Source organism: Magnolia sinica, chromosome 3 (genome assembly GCF_029962835.1).
Source record: "Magnolia sinica isolate HGM2019 chromosome 3, MsV1, whole genome shotgun sequence".
Classification (NCBI taxonomy): domain Eukaryota; kingdom Viridiplantae; phylum Streptophyta; class Magnoliopsida; order Magnoliales; family Magnoliaceae; genus Magnolia; species Magnolia sinica.
Window position 1 is genome coordinate 75365559 of NC_080575.1, and position 21789 is coordinate 75387347.

Sequence of the window (21789 nt, forward strand, 5' to 3'; positions counted from 1 at the left end):
TAAGATTTTCAACTGTGTCCATCAATGGCACGGACCCACTAGATGGGTGGTTCGAATCCATTGTCCCAACTGCAGGATGCCAGATATAGGGCAACCGACACCCCTCCGATCCAGAATGCTTTAGACAAAACCAATAAAAATGACTTAGAGGCACGGGTATAACCCTTACAAAGAGACAGAACATAGTTATTCCGACTCGATACTTAAATGCTACTTGGGTGGACCACCCAAACATTACTCTTTTTGTACTAATATAGTTTTAGAAGCTTCTGAGCATTTTCAACTCATGCAATTGTCCTTTCTACACATACACATGCATATGCCTCTTCCATATTTCATGTGCACCATTGCAATATCGTGCAAGCCACCGTATTGGAAAATCTCACAATGACCCAATCAAATTATATAATACAACCTTTCCTACAAACATCCAAACACACCCACATGGGAGATCCCAAACAAAGGCTATTTTTGTGGCAAGATTTCAGACGAATTTGAGACTTTAGAGGTACCTTCTTTATTGAGCAAAAACATGCGATAATAGAGGTGGAGGAATAATCAGGTGCGTGGTTGGAAAACTAAAATTAAAAAATTAAAAAATAAAAATAAAAATCGACTAGACTCAACTAGATTTCCCTCAGACTCGGAGATACACGATCCAGTCATGACTTAGGACTCAGAGAAAACCCTGACTCGACTTAAAACATAACTAGGCAAGAAGTCCATGGTCACCATGTGTCCTTGTGGGAGATGCGCATGAGATCCTAGCCGTCCATGTAGTTGGTCTCCTAACCTAGGCGCTCCAGCCGGACAGTAGGCTGGCCCACCCATCAGTTGGTCCATAGTTTATGACACAAGTGGGAAGATGAAAAAAGTTTACCGCTTTTACTGTCTGCCTGTTACTTAGATTTTGGTCCAGTCGTCTACAAGGTGGGACCCCCCTGAAGGCAGTTCGGAAACGTTTATATGAGCTGCCTTTTATGTCTGCCGGCTTACAAATTCTCTAAGTATACCATACAAAGGAAGAAGCATGATCAATTCAACCACCCACCCAAAATTTCATTTTAAGTGATAATTGTTAGATAACTATCCTTACTTTGATCAGACGGTTGTGGGGAGCTCCAGCTGCTAGGTTGATGGGTCCCAAGATCTGATCAGTTTCAATTGGTGGTTCCCTCTTGTAACAGCTGTTTGAACGGCATTGCACGATTGTCAGCTTTGATTATGGATAAATGCATGTGATTACACCATTTCATTCTCACATGCAACCAGTTGCAGCAAACGTTACTGCAAATGCTAGTTATTTTTGGATAATTGGGTACTGTGATCATCAACCTCGACCGCCCATTCTTCCCACCCTTGTAGAAAATCAGACTAATGGGATGATCCTTGCTGTCCAATCAATGGCAAGTGAAATGAACGATCAAGATCGTTCGATTGGGACTGCTCATATTTTCTATTTGCAATCGATTAAAAAAAATAAAAAATAAAAAAACAAAGAACTACTTGCACTGAAATAAAAGTTCAAACATAAGCCACTGAAACTACAACTATTCGATTATAATTACCTTTTAAAAAGAGCTATCCATTATGATAAGCAAAGAAAAATTGACAATAATTGAGAGATAATTTGCTTGGTTTGTTGATTGGTATGAAACAACTTGCCTGGTGATTTCCTCTTTTATTTATAAATCCCTCTTATGGCTTCTCTTCAAACATTCTCTTCTTTACTTCATTAGTTATGTCAGTTGAATTGTTGCCATATTGGACGTGCAGGTCTTTCTATCTCTTCATATCCATCCAACTGTTCTTTGCCACTTGATCGCTTTTCACCTCCTTCTTGGCCACACCCCTCTTTCCGCTTGACCGCTTTCCGCATCTTAGACTTCTCGGTCATGCCCCATGCTATATATTTCTTATAACATGACATGTGTACTTTTCCAATTGGATCTCCCAAAAACAGTAAAAAAAAAATAAGGTACAACATTCTCCCCACGTCTCCTAGCCATTGGTTAAAAAGGTGAGAGCAACATTGATTCAGGCAAAGAATATCAAATTCAGCCATATTGGTCGAACTAGGCCATCTCGATCGAAAAACATTGAATTCAACCATTTTCGTTGAACTCAGTCATCTTGATCTAACAACATAAATTCGACCATCTTGTTCGAAAAAACATCAAATTTGTCCTTCTTAATTAGTCGAATTTGGTCATCTTTGATCGAAAAACATCAAAGTCGGCCACAACAATGGAGAGTGTCAGTCAATCCATTCTGGATAAAGCTTATGGTAGACCAGGGTAGTAATACAGCCGAGAACTTAGCCTACTACCTTTTGGACCAGTTGCATGCTTTGATCACGATCCAAATGGTGTAGTTCAACAACTAGTGGCAGTTCCAGACTTACCTGTTTTTGTCTTCTATGATATAGTGGATTTCTAGAGAATTGATCCCAAGTATACCCTGGTTTCTTTATTTTGGAATAATGTTCCTGACCTCTCGTTCATGTCACCTAAAACTCAATATGCGTCGGAGAATCCCGTATCTACTAAATTGGAGCTGGATGAATATTCCATTGTGAAAGAGGTAATTATGGTGTTGCGACAAATTTTCGATAAAACTAATAGTAATAGTTGGTTGAGGCACGTTTTGTAGAGGTACAGTAGGTGCTCTTTTAGAAAACAACCTATTCAAACTTTTAGCCCGAGTATCCATCTATTTGTTGAAAGCTTCATCCTGAATTCGTAACTGCTCGGCCTAAACTGCTAACTACTCTGCAATGTGTTGATTTCTCATTTGCACACCACATATCCCAGCTATCGTTATCTCGAAAGGATCAAGCTGAGAAGATGATGCCTTGCCTGGGTTAGAAAAACTAGGCACTAGGTTCGATAATAAATCAAGTGCTAGTTGTGCGTGCAACTCCTCAACTAATGGAGGCTCATGAGTGGTAGAAGTACTGCGACCACTTCTTCAACTTAGTCTTTGCAACACAATAATACCTTAATGAATTGACTTTTTACGACAACCAAGTACTTTGAGTTCCACCGGGTAAGCTAAAAATTGTTCAGCACCTTTTTCAGTTTGGATTTTTTTTTTTTTCAATAATGAAGAATTGCTTATATTGAAATAAAAGTATAGTGTATGAGTGTAGACTTAGATTATATGTAACCGATTATGACTATTTCTACGAAAGAACTAACCTATAATAAGGAAAGATAAATTGTAAGATAATTGAAAAATAATTTGATTAGCTTGTTTGATTGAGATAGGATGACTTGCTTTGTAGATTTCCTCCGCTATTTATATATCTCTAATGCAACTTCTAAGTGTTTTCTCTTCTTTATTTCATAGGTTATGACAACTGAATTGTCACCACATTGATCTGCAGAGCTTTCTGTCTCTTTGTTTACCTATAATGGTTCTTTTCCACTCGATTAATTTCTACATCCATCTCAGCCACATCCCACTTTACACTCGACCACATTTTGCATCAGCCGTGCCCCATGTTATATATTTTGTATGCCATAACATGTGTCCTTTCCCATTTGGATCTCCCAGTACGGTTAGAAGTAGTGTACAACACACACTATCCTAGTTTATGCCAAATCTTAGTTATTGAATGGATTTCTTTTTCATCTTGGGCCCACTTCATCAAATCATCTACCTTAGCACTGAAAATTGCTGACATGAATTTAGTCGGCAATGATCACAAGCAGCAGCTATATATGAACTTTCGCATACAATTATTTCTACCGAGCCAAAGTTTCACATGTGTAGAACATCTGGTCTGTGAAAAAATGGGCCACACCATGATGATCACTGTGTATGGAAATGAGACAGTTTCATTCACTGGGTGGAAACGCAAGTGCATTGAGTCATACTAAAAGCTGTCCGTTGATTTGGTCATTGTGTCCTTCTCTCCAAGTGGGTCCGACTGATTTTCATACAAGGTGGTCATCACGTTGTGGACCACATTTTCATGGATAGGATATTCTACCCATGAAAGGTTGGGTGGACAGAATTAGAAGTACGTGAAAGTTCCAGACAGCCGCTGCATGTGATAATTTCTCATATTCAATTGCCTTTTCTACATGAAACAACGGCTAACACTCCTATTGACTCGATAATTTCAATTACGTCGACGGTGTATTACAATGGGAAATTGACCATACTAGCCTTGATGTATGGTCAAATGCCCTGAAGAGAATCAACCGTTCAAATATTCTGAAGATGGCCTTCTTACAAGCTTTCAAAAATTACTTCACCCAAAATACCCTTGTTCTTGTTTTAGTAGTTGTATGGTCTTTTGGGGAATAAAAACTTACGTTATATTTAATGCCAAGAAAGTAATGTGTACGAAACCCTTTTTTGCACGTGAGCAAGGACCAAACTCGTGAGGCTTACATTGATGTATGTGTAAAATCCATGCTACCCATTCTTTTTGGCGTGATAATATGATAACCACGACCCATATAACATGATAGCTATGACCCATATAACATGACAACCATGACCCATGCCAATTACAACCCATATAACATGACAACCATGACACTTGCCACATTATAACCACAACCCATATAACATGACAACTATGACCCATAACATGACAACCACAACCCTTACCACATTATAACCACGATTCATATATGGGTATGGGTCGTGGTTGCCATGATATATGGGTCGTGGTTGCCATGATATATGGGTCGTGGTTGTTATGCTATGCAGGTCGTAGTCTTCATTTTATATGGATCATGGTTGTCATGTTATGTAGGTCATAGTATTCATTTTATATGGGTTGTGGTTGTCATGTTATATGGTTCGTCGCTGTCATGGGCCTTAGTAAAGACCAACTCGTGGGGCCCACATTGATTTATGTCTATAATCCATGCCACATATCCTTTTTGGCATGTCATTTTAGGGCTAGGGCATAAATATTAGCCTGATCCAGAGCTCGTGTGGGCCACATAATAGAAAATAACGGTGACAATGGCACCTACTCTTGAAACTTTCCAGGCTCACTGGGATATTTGTTAGAAGTGGACATTGGCCAAGTCAGGACTTTTTGAGCCCACAGATAGCTGATCAACAAGGTGGATGGAACGGATCACCCCATCGTGGGTCTTAGGCTATTGTACCAATGGTTATCAATTCATTTGCTAATAAAGGAAGTGAATATGTAACAACCGCGACCCATATAACATGATAATCACGACCCATATAACATGAAAACCACGATCTATGACAACGACTACCCATATAATATGACAACCATGACCCATATAACATGATAACCACGACCCATGATAACTACGACCCATATAACACGACAACGACAACCCTTACCACATTACAACCACGACCCATATAACACAACAACGACAACCCTTACTACATTACAACTATGACACATGACAACTATTATCCATATAACATGACAACCACGTCTCTTACAACATTACAACCACGATCCTTATATGGGTATGGGTCATGGTTGTCATGAGGTAAGGGTCGTGGTTGTCATGCTATGCAAGTCATAGTCTTGATTTTATATGGGTCGTGGTTGTCATGTTATATGGTTCGTGGTTGTCATGGGCCTTCGCAAGGACCAACTCGTGGAGCCCACATTGATGTATGCATATAATCCATGCCGCCCATCCTTTTTAGCATGTCATTTTAGGGCTAAGGCATAAATATCAGCCTAATCTAGAGCTCGTGTGAGCCACATAATAGAAAATATTGGTGACAATGGCACCCACCGTTGAAACTTTCCAGGCTCACTATGAGTTATGGTTGTCATGTTATATGGATTGTGGTTGTAATATGGTAAGGGTATGGATCGTGGTGTAAGATGGCAAGGGTCGTGGTTGTCATGTTACATGGGTCGTGGTTGTCGTGGGTCATAGTTGTCAGGTTATATGGGTCATGGTTGTCATGTTATATGGGTCATGGTTGTCATGGATCGTAGTTGTCATGTTATACGGGTCGTGGTTGTCATGTTATATGGGTCGTGGTTGTCGTGAATCGTAGTTGTCATATTATATGGATCGTGGTTGTCATGTTATATGAGTCGCGATTGTTACATGTTCACTTCCTTTACTACCAAATGAAAGGATAACCATTGGTACAATAGCCTAAGGCCCACAATGGGGTGATCCGTTCTATCCACCTTGTTGACCAACTTGCTGTGGGCCCAAACAGTCTTGACTTAGGCAATGTCTACTTCTAACAAATATCACAGTGAGCCTAAAAATTTTCAATAGTTGGTTCCATTGTCACCATTATTTTCTATTACGTGGCCCACACGAGCTTTGGATCAGGCTGATATTTGGGCCCTAGCCCTAAAATGACCCGCCAAAATGGATGGGTGACATGGATTATACACATTCATCAATGTAGGCCCCAAGAGTTGGGTGTTTGCCTACGCGCAAAAAAGGGTTTCGTACACATCACTTTCTTGGTATTAATTACGACATAATTTCTTATTCCCTCAAAAACCGTATGACTACTAAAACAAGGACAAAGGTATTTTGGTCTAAGTAAGTTTCGGAAGCTTGTCAGAAGGCCACCCTCGGAATATTGGAAAGAGTGATTCTCTTTAGGGAATTTGATACATCGAGGCGAGTACGATAAATTTCCCTATTATAATCCGGGGAAGAGATCTTGTTCCTCTGTAGGCAAGGAATTCCCATGGTAGCATATCATCTACCGTACGTTTGGAACGTGTATGATGATCCTAACCATGCATCCTGTGACCTCTGTTGTTGGTTGGCCATCGATCGACCAAAAGGGTATAAGCATTGGACTATCCTAATGAGGTAATAAAGTAAACCTTTCTTACTAGCTGTGATGCGTTGCTGATTTGTCCACTTTTACGCCATTGATTAAAGGTGTAGGATACCCCAAACAGTGCAAGTTTCTGTATTTAGACAATTCAATATTTTACCTACTAAATGAATGGTTGTGATCTGGTTTACCGACCATACCTCTAATGGCATGAGATGTGCACCCGTTAGGGCAAGAGGGCACATCGTTTTTCTTTCTTTCCCCCTTTTTTTTTTTCATAGAAGAATCAATACTATAATACAACACAGAGAACACGTTGCAGGCTTAACTTCCGCAATGCACTGGCTAGTCGGAAAATAAGAAATCAACATGAAAATAAGGAGCCACGTGACTACCCGGACCGATGAGTTTGACCTAGCTTTGGCGTGGGCTTGGACCTACTAGCCTTGCCAGTGGTCCAAATCAACGTTATTAGACCAACCAATGTAAGTGCCCGCTTAAGAGCTTGTATTTGAAATATATTGAAAGGCAAAGTGATTTGGAATCTTTAATTGTGTTTTGCATATTATAATTAGAGTGCATTAGAATCTAAAAATAAAAATATAATGACATTTTGTAATATATTTGTAACAAATTGAATATAATTGCTAAATCAACTTTAATATCCTTCTTTAGTGTATATACATGATATTTGACAGAATCATTATAATAAGACCATTAATTGAAGTATATACTTTGACGGAAAAGAATGAAATTTCGAACTCAAGTGGGCCCAAGCATAGGATCACAAACAAGTGAAGCATTTTTTAATTGTTGATTTACATGGATAATGGTAGGATTGTTTGGATCATTTTATTAATATAATTTTCATGATGCAGTTGATATTTTGATGGTTTTGTGTATCATTAGTAGCCCATGCGATGTATGTGTGTTTTCCATATCGTCCATCCATTTTTCGAGCTTAATTTAGGGCATGAGCCAAAAAGTTACACAGATCGAAAGCTCAAATTGATGATGCCATAGAAAATTAGTAGGGATTGAATGCCCACTACTGAAAGCTTCCTAAGGCCCACTATGATGTTTTATTTGCCATCTAACATGTTAATAAAGATCACACAGACCTAGATGAAGGGAAATCATAAATATTAGCACTACACCAAGAAATGGTTTTAAACCGTTCCTAAATGAGGCATCACAGAAAAATAGGAACGGTTCAGAACTGTTTTCAGTACCGTTTCAAATTTTAGAGACGGAATTTTAGGAACGGTTTTAAACCGTTCTAGTACCAACGATCAGATTTTAGGAACGAAATTTTAGAAACGCTTTTAAACCCTTCTTAATGTTGCCAACGGTCAGATTTTAGGATGGAATTTTATGAACAATTTTAAACCCTTTGAATGATTACTTGTATTATATGATTACTTGTATGAGATAGAGTGGGGTATGTAATCTACTTGTATTATATGCCAGATAATTACACAAATAGAAGAAAGAGACAATAGAATGATTCACACACAATAATCTTTTCCTTCGTCTCTCTTTTCTAGTACACATTTCAATTTCAATTTCCATTTCTAATTTCAATCCAACATCATTTCATTTCCAGGCTTCTATAATCCAACAATTCTTGTCTTGAGTCCTAGGAACACACTACAACTACAATCTTTGTTCTTTTGCAAACCCAAGCTACATCCAAAGCAAAGGCTCCTCCCTTTCTTTAATGGCTCAGCTAGCTACCCGTACAAAGGTGGGCAGATGCACTACTCCAAGTTGAGGTACGGGCACCGGTGCCACTGTTCTTGGCTCAAGGATCGGTCGGTGGGTGGAGGGATCAACTCCACAGCTAAACAACTTCCTCCTAATATGCGTGTTCCATCCTCCCTGGAAGCCTTCCCGCTATCAGTCACCACCTGTTCCAACGGACCATAATCATGATTCAGAGAGTATGACTTAAATGCATTGGGTTTTTTGCAATAGAAAAATATGACATTCTATAAATATCTTTTACACCTGAGAGTCACATAAAAACTCATCAATTAGAACAGCAGCTAGGGCACAGTATCACAGACAACTAAAACAGTAGCAAATAGAAACAAACCTGGCAAGTATGGCCCTTATATTTTTGCAATAATTCCCCCCTTAGACCTGCCATAGCCATCCATTAATGCGTAGACACCAGAAGAACTTGCAATAAGGTTTAATTTGAAAAAAATAAAAAGGATATTACCTATCCAAAAGGTATAGCGTAGAATCTAAGCAACTTGCTAGCATGTAGTTTCCGTCGTTTGATATTGAAATGTAGTTGACAGGCTATCTCAAGTCATCAACAAGCTCTCTAGTTTATGGCAACAAGAAGGTATTAGCAGAAATGCATTAGAAACTAATTTGAAAGTTTTGGAGTACTATACTAGGAAAAAGGCAAATAATGACACCCCAAATGAAATGATTCAAGTCTTGGAAAAACAGGACTCCTCAGGCCTCCCTACTATGATGCTACATACCTACCAATACGAATGTCAAACGTACGAGCAGTTCCATCAACGCTTCCAGCACGAATTTCACTTTTTGTCAAACAAACAGACATCACGCTGTTGGAAAATGTATCAATTATCTACCACACATCAACGATGAATTTGTTAAACATAGCGAGGACATTAAAATGAGCTTAGCTAGGACTGCTACATACTCAAATTTCAACTGTTGAAGAAACAGTGAGGGGGAGGAGGAACCTGTATTGGCTCTGTGCTGTGAGATCTGCAGTCCCATGCATGCACTGAACCTGCTGATACTACCACAGATCCATACTCGTTGAACTTTACAGAATTCACTGGAAAATAGAAGAAGTGCAGAATTAAAGAGTTTTATAGGCTGCATGTAAGATGCTTCAGGAAAATGTGCATATGAACACTGCTTCCATGACATGTGCTTAGAAGCTAGCAACCAAAAAGCCTAATTATAACGTGCTGGACATTTTATGGGCCTGTTTAGATGCACACCAAATTCATGAATTTGGCAAATTTTTAATTGTCAAATCCTTGAATTTGGCAATTAATGTGTCTGGGTTGGCGTTACTTGATAAATTCACTAATTGCCAATTAGTCAAAAGACATAAATCATGCAATTAGCAATAAAAAAAATAATCTAAAATTCCCTAATTCAGGAAGTTGGGAATCTTGAAAATGTTTCCCCACCCTTGACAAAAGGTCCATTTTCTAACCATTAGTCCAATTGTTATAACCATATGATCCAAATGATATTTGAGATAATAGAAAAATCAAATCAAGCCCCACATGATGAACAATCCAATCAATGAATCATATAGTATGAAGGAAAGAAGACTCACTAATTTAGCTAACAAGGAGAGAGTGTGAGTGCTTATAATGTCGCCCTTTCTTTGAATAATGTATGCATATTCCATAATTCAATCTGAGAATGAGGAGGTTTTTTAGTTTCTCCAACAATGCATATGGGCACAAATTTACATATAAAGATTTTAAAGATTGTAAAATAGAGTAAATGATTATATTAACTTCTACACATCGATTAAGAATAAAAATGTAAATGATGATGGAAAAGAAAGCTCACCAATTTAGACCGCCAAGGAGTTCGAGATTAGAGGTTATAGTGCTATCGCCACTTTCTCAAGATACCATCCAAACATAGACAGAGTTGAGACAGACCAACTTGCACCAGAAATTCCAGAGGAAGATTTTAATAAGCAGGGTGCAGGTAATTCTCCTGGCAATGTGGAATGGAGTTGGCGGCGGTCACTTGAGTCGCATGGCTCTTGCAGCAAGGGTTAAGGGGGCCCTTGTGAATGTGGTTGATGTAGAGCTGGGAATTGGTGAGGCCTTTATAGTAGGGGCTGGTGGTGGAATCTTCTTCGCCTGCCATAGGTTGAGCTCGCTGAGGCTCTTTTTGGTGAGCTTTAAATGGGAAATTTAACCTTCCATTGTATACTTAACCGTCCTACGTTGTGAATTTCACTAATTAAATGGGGACCATGGTTTTTTTTTGTATGCTCAATAATTACAAGTATCTTTAACCTTCCCGATTGTATGCCAATTCGTCATGCATGGATCTGGTTGGTGTTGAAGTCCCGACTCGGTGGAACTATACGAAGAGTCTATGAATGATAAGGCTACAATCAGTCCTAATATCTTGTTAATGCCATGCTCTCGCTTGCACTCCAAAGATCGACGCATGATAACTCCCGCAGACGACGCTAAAGCACATGCATGCGGTGCATGAACATTATTACCAAGTTCAAAATTGGGAAGCTAAGGTACCTTCCTCAGATCCATTCTAGGGTCGTCATCCTAGACAATCTCATACGATCACATGGTTCTAGGTCCTATGATACCTTAGCTACTACCCTAAGGCTCGCCGCCTCATGCAGTCAAGTTATGCTTCTTTTTTGCGACAAATTAAACAAGCTCACGAGTCCGGTGTGCTCACTGGTACTACGGGAGGCTTGTCACCCCAACAGCATAGGCCGATAGCTCGACCACGTTGTCCCATACCACCATGCAGAGTCTTAACTGGATTACATTGGTAAGTTTGGTACCCTCGATTTAAGCAATAGCGTTCATACATGGTGCTGTGTGGCCAAACCACCGCCGACAACCCTAATACGACGTTAATTCTTCTCGCCACGAACTCAAGAATTGAGTATTTCGTATAAAAGCATACCAGAATGGATCAACAATTCTAATACAAGATGTTCAATTGACACAAAAGTGCACGAACTTAAACAAAATCCAATAAATTTTATGCAACTCAAATTTCTAATGGACGTATGTTGGTGATAACACACATTTGGACAATTCCTTTGACCAAGGAGTCGTGACAAACACAAGTTCGTATTTCATACGTATACGATACTTTCTACCTATGCAATTACTCTTACACTCAAACCTTGACCTTGTTGTAGTGATTGAATGTGATTTATTATTTCATCAAGATAACCTAAGACCAATGCTATTAAGCCAAAACAAAGTCACCAAGAATGAACTTAGAATCGCAATAACGATTCGAAGTGATGGTTTAAGGGTGAAGAGTTCTCCTTCTCCTTCTTCTCTCTCACTTTCTCTCTCTTTTCCTCTCTCTCTTAGCTAAGAAAATTCGTATGGAATTTGAGCTTTATATAGGCCTAAAATTGATGAAAATAGCCCCGGGGCCAAGGTATACTTATGTTATAACCAAATAGAAGCACTTCCGGTGGTCCCTTTTCCACTTGCAGTGGACTTAAGCTCACCGACCATGGATCTAGGTCAGAGTTTATTTACAGACGCTCATGAAATCTCAATTCAAGAAACTTGATCGTTCACCGACTTCATGACATGCCCGGCCATCTTCCCGATCCGAGAGTAAATTTGGGTCAGAATCCATTGATCACACTCTTCACTCTGGACTCAAGCAAATCGACTCAACAAGATGCTCATAATTGTCTAAGATCATCACTATCGGACTTTCGACGCGCGGTCAGGTCCGAAAGTTTCCAAGTTCTCCCGAGAGCAACTGGATTTAGCGTTGTATCTAGATTTCAGGTAACATCAAACAAGTGAGTCTTACAGATCAAATCTTTTCACAAGCAATTGAGTTTAGTGCTAGAATTTGAGGTAGTACTCGGGTCTAGACACAAAATTTTTCCTACGTTGTGAATTTCACTAATTAAATGGGGACCATGGTTTTTTTTTTTTACTCAAGTATCTTTAACCTTCCATTGTATGCCAATTGATGCATGGATAAGAACTATTGTCTTTGATTCTTAGAATATATCCCATCCATCTACTACTAGAAACTGATCTTTCAATCAAAATAAAAAAGAAACGTATTAAACATAAACTTGCTTCAAAGTTTTTTAGGATGGTGCTTCTTTTTTTTTCTTGGAAAATGAAACAAGGTAACTTAGTTCACTTCAGAAACTTTTAACTCACATCTTTGGCTGGAAACCCTTTCATGCTTCCGTTAATTCTTGAATTGACGGCTTCAAGTTTCATTGACAAAAACTACAAAATCCAATAATTTTATGCAACTCAAATTCAATGGTAGAGTGAAGAGAACCATAACATAGTCCAGCTACTCATAAAACACAATTACTGAACAAAGCAACATTTTCATAAGAATACTCTTCAACAAAACTTAAAGCAAGGCCGCTTCTTATTTATTAAAACCTATTCATGGATCATGAGGAGAATCATGCTTCACATGAAGTCAACTTGGCAATGGGCTCTTGGTTTTCTTGACCATCTATTGTTTTCCAGTGATCAAATGGTTAGAATCTTTTGATCTAGAGGGAACTTTGGGGCATTCCTCATGCATGTTGTACCTATTAAAACAACAGTCTACATCACTAGACCATAATTTGATGATGCATTGTAGTGCTATATGAATTGGTGTGCATCTAGACAAGATAATAATTCTTGACTGGAATCTTAGAAAATACCATGTACAACAGAAACGCAACTAAATCAAAAAAACCCCATCCAAGAATATCCACAGCCCATGTCTCTGATCCAGCCCATGAGTAAAAAAATGAGGCAGATTCAAAGCTCAATTAGACCACACCACAGGAAATAGTGGGGGTATAATATCAAAGGAGATGATAAAAATATGATGAAGTATATTACAAAGAAGAATGATATAATCAAAATATATGTCATGCTTTGGGACTCTAGCCAATTTTTCTAATTAAAAGAAAGTTCAACACAAATCAACTCGTCATAATCATTTTTCTCAGTGGAAAAATGTGAATTAGACCAAAAATGCTGATGGATGTTCTCTTGATAGAATTGAAATGGGAGTGACAGGAATCATTATTTCAGCTCTCATTTATCAGAAGTTCTGTAACATACTGAAGTAATTAAGTTCAAATTACCATTTTAAGGACCTTTCTCAGCATTAGACCACAAAGCAGTTTTCAAGGAGAACTCAAGCGAGTTTTGTACACACTCATCTTAAACTATCATTCTAACAACAACAACAACAACAACAACAACAACAACAACAAAAAAAAAAAAAGAGAAAAAAAATAGGATGGTAGTAACTTGATCTATAATTCAAGAATCTGCAATTCCATTCTAATCACCAAATGATTAGAATCTGCAATTCAAGAAACCCATGATCTTATCAAGGACCTAAATGGGAGAAAAAGCTTAAAAATCAAAACCCATCAAGCAATCTAATGTTTCAGGCCAAATGGTCAAAAACCCAGATCATGAAACCATAAAAAATTCCTAAATGGGGGGATGCATTGTTAAACCACTAGGTGGCCTAAATACTAATTAACAATATCAGTTAACAAAGAATCACAAGTCTAAATATTTAAAGAATAAATATCGAAATATATAAGAAAAAGAATGAGATTAAGCTCTCTGTGATTATCTACCATATCAAACTAGCTTTTGCAAGTGCTGGTTGTTTGAAGTTTCTTCATTTTGTTTATTATTTATCCTCACACAACTATGTAATAATATTTACAAAATAATTAAATTAATTATTAGGTATGGGTTAGTCAAGTAAAGATTCGCTTGGGTTTAAGCAACTCCAAGCCAAAATTGCGGATTTGTGACGGACCAAATCCGTCGTAAAACCAAATAAACGACGGATTTCGTTCGTCGCTGTTTACTGGGTCGTTTTTTCTTTTTCGATAGATAAAATCCGTCGTTTAATCTACGACGGATAAGGTCCGTCGTTGAATCTATGATGGATAAGGTCTGTCGCAAAAATAAAAAATCTGTCACTAAAATTCGAAAAAACCCACTTATTATTCGTCGTTAAAATTATTAGCGACGGACCCAAATCCGTCGTTTATTTTCAACTTTTTCAGAAATTAGCGACGAATTTGGTCCGTCGCTAAAATATCTATGAATTAAAAAAAAAATTGTTAGATTTTATTTTATTTTTTTGAATCTTACACCTGATAGTCATTCAAAAGATAATGCACATGATTTTTTAATAAGAATCCTATTCACAAAATTGATGGATACACAGATTTCTTAGAACTTCCTTCAATGCAATAGTACCAAGTACAAAATCAAATTCTCGAGATTTCCTAATTGTGCAGGAATTGAACTAGAAATTTGATTTCTGTAGAGGTACAAAAGTGTAAGGTTTCTCAAATTACCTATGGTAGAAGGGATTGGACCTGTCAGACTGTTATTTAACAATGACAACTGAACCAAATTCTTGAGATTTCCTAATTGAACAGGAATTGAACCAGAAAAATTTGATTGTTATAGAGCTAAGAGGATTGTCAGCCTGGTTAAGTTACCTAAAGACGGAGGAATAGGCCCAGTTATTTCATTAGACGAGATGTCGAGCTCTGAAAGGTGAGAAAGGTTAGCCATTGGAAGAGGTTGAACTCCAAAGAGATTATTCATGGAGATAATGAGGGAGACGAGTCTGGAAAGAGTGCCAATATCAGCTGGGATGGTTCTAGTGAGTGGGTTGTCACTGAGATTGAGATGGAAGAGATTTGGAAATGAGGAGAAGCTCAAGTTATCAAGCTTACCTTGCAAGCCTGCACTCGGTAGGCCTGTCTCTATTACCCTTCCAAGGCCGTTGCAGGAGATCCCATACCATTTGCATGGAGAGATTGTGGTGGCACTAGCATTAGCAGCTGGAAGTGACCATGAATGGAGAGCTTGTGGTGAGAAGGTGCTGGCTTTCCATTCCAAGAGAGCCTCTGCTTCTTCGAGTGTGGAAGCTGCTGCTGTTGTAAAGGCATTGGAAGAAAGAAATTCTAATATTAAAAGAAGAAAAGCAAGAGAGATTTTTGTATGGCCATGGCTGTTGTTGCTTATGGTCTATTACGACTTACGATGGATGGGTATTTATAGGAGGTTGATCGTACTCTGGACAAGAACACCTTGTCTTATTCTTCTGAAAAAAGGAAAAGAAAAAAATGAAAAAAAGAAAAGAAAAGGAAAAGAGAGTTAATTGATAGAGGCGCTGAAAAATATGTCTGCTAGTAGAAATGCAAGTGAACACGATCTAAAACTTACACTGAAAAATGGGATGTGATTGGACCTGTCAGATTGTTATTGTACAACTGAAAAATATGAATGCTCTTAGAAAGCGCATTTAGTCGGTGGGAGCCTTGTGGGGCTCACAAGTGATGCATGTAAATCCAAAAATGAAGCCGACTCAAATCTTAGGGAGCTAAAAAAATCCCTTCGTATATATTAGAAATGTTTCAACGCACAGTCAGGCCTCAACACTGCAATTATAAACAATATCACACCCGAGCAAGAGATGTGCAAGTGTGCCTTTTGTAGATCATAAACTGTAGCCATATTTACAAAGACAGACGGTGAATGTGATTGGGACAATAACAGTTCCAGATCATATTTTTGTTGTGCAGGAGAAGAGACAAGGGTCTGCAAAGTACATCTAAATGCACAACATCAACTATTATTTGGATCAAAAAGGGGTTTAGGCCTCAAATGCCCCTTTGGAGTTTGCATCCAACAGGCCCTTAGGAAACTGTTCTTGTTGTTTGGACCAATCAAACAAGATCTAACTCTTTAAAACTAAGACCTATCTCTTTTTACACTTTTCTGTAATGAGAATTTCAAACTTCAGATGTTCCAAAACTCAGAAGTCGGGATTCATACAAACATAAACATGACCTGAGATGCTCTCAGAAGGCTTATGACTTTTTAACGTCTGGTTTAAGATTGACTATTACTCACAATTTTTGTACCAATGAAAAAAAGAGTAGCTTAGGGTGCAGTTGGTTGCACCAAACATCATGAAATTCAGTTTATACCATTGAAAACTAACCTTCCACTTTAATCTTGCCACTACTTTCTTTGTAGCTCCATATATTCACTTATATCCAATCATATCATGGAAGCCTCCTACAACAATGTCAGCAAAAAAATGAAAATAGCTATACAGTTAAAAGAACTGTTGTAATATAGAACTCTCTCTGGCCATTTAAAAAAGATTGGATTTATTTTTTTAAAAAATCCATACCGTTTCTGCCTAGATTTTTGCATTTTCCACCACCTGCATAAACATAATAAAGATGAGATCCAGAATGAAGCTCTAGCTAAACCATCAAGAACCCAAATTTCTCAGTTTAAAAATGACGAATACAGTCACGGTAATTACAAAGTAGACTGCAACTCAATCCAATACCTGAAAATCTGTAAACCCCTTGATGGGGTCTACTCCAAAGGCTTCCAAAACCTAGCCAAATGAACATGAAAACCTAGCCATCAACAAGCTCGTCTTTCCTCCTACACCATACTGAAATTAGAGACCATAGTAGCACAAATTGCATTTCAAAATTCAGTATGGTGCGCTGTATAGAAAGTGGCTAAAAGATAATGATAGTGCACTCGTTGTGTTGTAGTGGATATATCCTCTTGAACAGCCATGCATACATTAATTTCCAATATCAAAAGAGAAGTTGATTTTTCAAACTATCACCAATGGCTATTTTCTCCTACAGTCCCATCCGTACATGTGTCGCTGGCAAACCTGGAAACACAATTTTATTCTCTTAGTACCAAAAAGAAAAGAAAGAAAAAAAATTCAAGAAATGTGAATATCCAGCAAAGGATTATAAGCCTGTCAAAACAATAAATTGGTGAGATATCATAAAACTCAAATCTTTGTTAGTGCATTTTTCTACTCTAAGACAAGCATGGTCTTTGACAGGCCGACTCAGACCAACTCATTCCATCGATGAATAAGTCATGACTCACCCATTTCAGGGGCTGACAAGTTCCAGTCGGGCCTATTTTCACCACTGACTCGTGGTGTCAAGCTCCACCTTATAGGAACATTTCCCACACACACATAGAGTGACATTACCATGAATCAGAATATTGCAGAGGTACTCTCCAGTGCATGTGACACAGTACTTACTTGACTGTCCATTTCGGAAAGGGTGTTTGTCACCCAAGATATATGGAGTTTCAGTATACAATGACAATCTGGAGAAGCATCTCCACTTATGCAGTTCATAGCAGCTACACGCTTGCCATTAGTCCTCCCTTACCTGGGCTTGGGACTAGCTGATGTATCACTTCCTAGCATTTTTTTTTTTTAAAAAAAAAGGTAAAAGAAAAACTAGCACAAACCATAGTTCAATTCAGTTGAAAAAGAAGTAGCAAATACCTAAAGGAGATGGATATCTCTTGACAGAACAACTTCTTTTTGGGTGATGGCATGTCCTTCAAGTCGAACTACTTCAAGAAACTAGATGTATTTTCCATCAACAAAGAAAATGAATCAATGCAAAAATAGACAAATAGAATAAAAATAGGGAAGTCACATTATGAATACAAACTCAGGAGAGTTGCCACATTTCTCCTCAGAGATTCCTAGAAATTTTCTATAACTGAAATTTCAATAAAAAGAAAGATTCACTTTTCATTAAAAATAAAAAATAAAAATCAATAATGCTGTTAACAGGAATGTCTATTGTCAATACCTTCAATTTGTTTTGATGAAGGGGAATGACCTTATGGATGGTTTGGATGGCATATGAACATCACGATGGGCCCTATAAGGTTTAAACAGTGTGCATTCCCATTACTACTGTTTCCTATAGTGTGGTCCACCTCAGTCTTAGATCTGCCTAATTTTTGGGCTCTTGAGCCTCACATGAGGAGATGTACATACATCCTTAGCCCATTGGTAGGCCAAGGCATTTGTAACCATTGGTGACGTTGAATGTAAACAATGAAGAGGCATAAAAGGATACAAAGAGAAACTTATATTGGATACTGAGATAATGAAAACAGAGTTTGGATCTTAAGTTACTTAAGATAAGCTACTTATGCCTCAAGTATCTTATCTTGGTTTCTACTTTTTAAGCTGAAGTGATTAAGTAATCTTAAACCAAACTTACTTATCTGAAATAAGTTACTTATCTACTATTGTGAGTAGAAAAAGTAACTTATTTAGTGGTATCCAAATGGGCCCTAAATGTTATTAAGATTACTATTAGCACCTGTGCACCTCATTGGCAGATGCAATGCATGTTGGGCTGCCTTTTACAAGCATATGGGATTAGCCAACCTCTTGTTTGAAGGAAAACATTCTGCTGACATCAATCTTACGATTAAAAAAATGTAGATTTTTAGAAATTGGGTTGATTACCTTGAAATCTTCATATCCTGCCTCCATTGCATCTTCAAGTGCAGAAAGACTAGCTTGCACCTGCAAAAAGGGAACCTAAATAGCATGACAAGGATTTCAATACTCTTTTAGGGGTAGAATTACTCTAGTGATGAAGAGAGACAACAAAAAATAGATATCTCAATGCAGGTTAATAACTAGTACTTCTGCTAACAGGGTTTTTCTAATCCCAAATGTGTGTACAGCCCAACCTCCTTCATGCCACCACATATGGCAAATTGACATGAGTTCAAGATACAGAGAAATGGATGGGCAGAAAAAAAAAAGTTGCTAAATTTCCCTATTTCAAATGTTATGGTCAACAAGAATAGAGCGGCATGAATGTTAGGATAGGACATTTGCAAGGTGGTACTCAATTGGTGAAGAGCTTGTATCTTGCACTTGTGTCTGATTGACACACATGGTCTAATGAATGGTGAAGCCACAAACAGTTAGAAATGGAAATGTGGTGTGTTCCACAGACCAACTTTTGTCTGAACTCTGAAGCAATCTCAGGAAGGGGAGATCAACTAGCTCCCTCCCAGTGATAAGCTCAGGAAACTGCTCCATGCTACAGAAAATTCATGATGTGCCACTCCCCTCATCCGAGAATTGGAGGGCATAGATAGACATTACCTGCCTTGGACAAAAGGTCACCGTAGTTCTAGGAACCTCATGCAACACATTCTGTAATAGCGCACTACCATTTGAATTGCACATGGTATAGATTGCAATCATCAAATGAGAGAGAGGCCCACAATAGTAGATCTGTGCTAAAAACAATAAGAAAGTAATGTGCAAGACACAAACACATGCCTTTACAAGTAGTACACCTGCCAACCTGATCAGTATGTGGAACATTTGAGCAGTGCATATGGTGGCCCGCATGTCAGATGGCCATAAGAAAGTATTAGTCCAGTCCATTGATCAGGTGGCCCACGTGCATATTTGGACTTATGGCAAGTTTGTTAAATTGTCCATACACGAGGTGGTCGGCCTAATAAGTCAACCAACCACATTTTGCATATGGTCATCTTCAAGTGGGGGCCACCTAACAGGCTAACACGGTGCTCCAATGTCCCACACGCTTGCCAAGATGCAAAGGTGCACGTGGGACTAGCAGAGCCTCTAATACGAAAGCACTCACATCAACCCAAAAGGCAATATAAGAATAAGAGAGTACATCTGAGTTTGATAAGATATATGATAGATTGGACACCCATATTCCTCGAAAATGTATCTGAGAAGGCATATCTAAGAAAATTCTATTTAATCAAATACAAAAGAAAAAATTCAATATAGTAGCCACCCAAAGAGACTAACAATGCTTGACATCATGCTATGAGAAAGGTCATAGATCATGAAATGCATAAAATATGTTGACATAAAAAAAACAGAAAAAGAAATGAAATCCAATGAAAACCTATGAGTAACAAACACAACAGGCCGATCCCCAATTCCTGCAGCAATCAGCTTCTTTAACAGGATGGAGCTGACTTCCTGTACATTTTTTAAAGTAGCTAACAACAGTCTCCATAAAATTGCCAAGCAGTTTCACCAACCAAAGTAACTAATCTATATATATAAAATAAAATTAAAAAAATCATACATTGAATCAAACCATCAAGCAGGTTAGAATTTTGATCTAGATTCTTAAAAAAATAAAATAAAAATAGAGGTCACTCCCTTGATGAGCAAGCTGGCTTGATTTTTGGTGTTCACTATGTTGGAGTTTTTTTTTTTTTTTTTTCGTTAATGGGAGGTAACAAAACTTTTATTAAAAAACCATCATCGAAGGACTTAGAAGGGAACAACTACAAAGCAAAGGGAGAAGTTAAATTACAAACATCTATGGACTTTAAACAAGAAGCCCAATCCACATCATTCCTTTACATCACAATAGGCAGTTTAAGTTCCAGATATGGTAGGGGGACATCCCAGAAAAATTCATCACAATAGGCAGTTTAAATTCCAGATATGGTAGGTGGGACTCTATCAGCTTCAGGAACAAAATTTCATGCATCACTACAACTATTAGAACTTGCAGTTATTTTCTGACCTTGCTGATGGATCAATGAGAAAAATGAGTACAATGTAACTTCAGTGCCAAAAACAAATATGAGGCATCAATGGGATGATCTGAGAGAAGCCAAATAATATAATCAATTCTTGAAAGCTTGTAGTAAGTTACAGATTATGCATCTAAAAGGCATATAAATCACAAAAATAAACCACACAAGCTCATGGCAAATTGTAAATGACGACTTTCTTCTGTAACCATGTTTAGTCGATATCGGCTTGAAATAGAGCTGTCGATAGCATGATACTCAAGTGGAACCCACGACTGAAAAGCATTTCAAGCAACCAGTAAGATAGAATGTACATTTTGTAAAGAGATTGTAGTTATAAGAAGAACAAAATTCAGTAACCAACATCTGCTACAAAGAAATCTGCCATGTAGAATGCCTTCACTCCTGAAAAGCCCATGAAATGCAAATGTAATCAAGACCCATCTCTCATTTTCTGTAGGTAAGATATTCAAATGAAGAAAGACTAAATTGGAATGCTTTTGATGCTGAAATCTGCAGTGATAAACTGATAATTAAGTGGATGCTAGTTTAGTAGTTCATCCAACTACCCAAAGTTGTAGTCTCTGACTGTACATTGAGTACATGTTCATCCAGTGGGCTCATGTACTGCAGATGATCACAACTAATTCAATTGCTGAAGATTAGACAGTGGGCCACACAACTGATAGATATTAGTTTATGATTCAAAAGATAATAATTAAAGCCAGCCAACAAAAGTCAATTTCTTGTAGTGATGTGTATAACCCAATAGATGATAGATTGCAAAGGATTC

At 37.9% G+C, this 21789-nt stretch overlaps 1 protein-coding gene across 1 annotated transcript; it reads right to left on the reverse strand.

Moving 5' to 3' along the window:
• Positions 1-17293: 17293 nt before the first annotated feature.
• LOC131240027 (uncharacterized) lies at positions 17294-20510 on the reverse strand. Its single transcript, XM_058238029.1, has 3 exons — positions 19564-20510; positions 18910-18969; positions 17294-18003 (listed from the first exon to the last, which is right to left on the reverse strand). The coding sequence occupies exons 1-3, from the start codon at positions 19849-19851 to the stop codon at positions 17923-17925; spliced, it is 429 nt and encodes a 142-aa protein (XP_058094012.1). The 5' UTR covers positions 19852-20510; the 3' UTR covers positions 17294-17922.
• Between the last annotated feature and the right edge of the window lie 1279 nt (positions 20511-21789).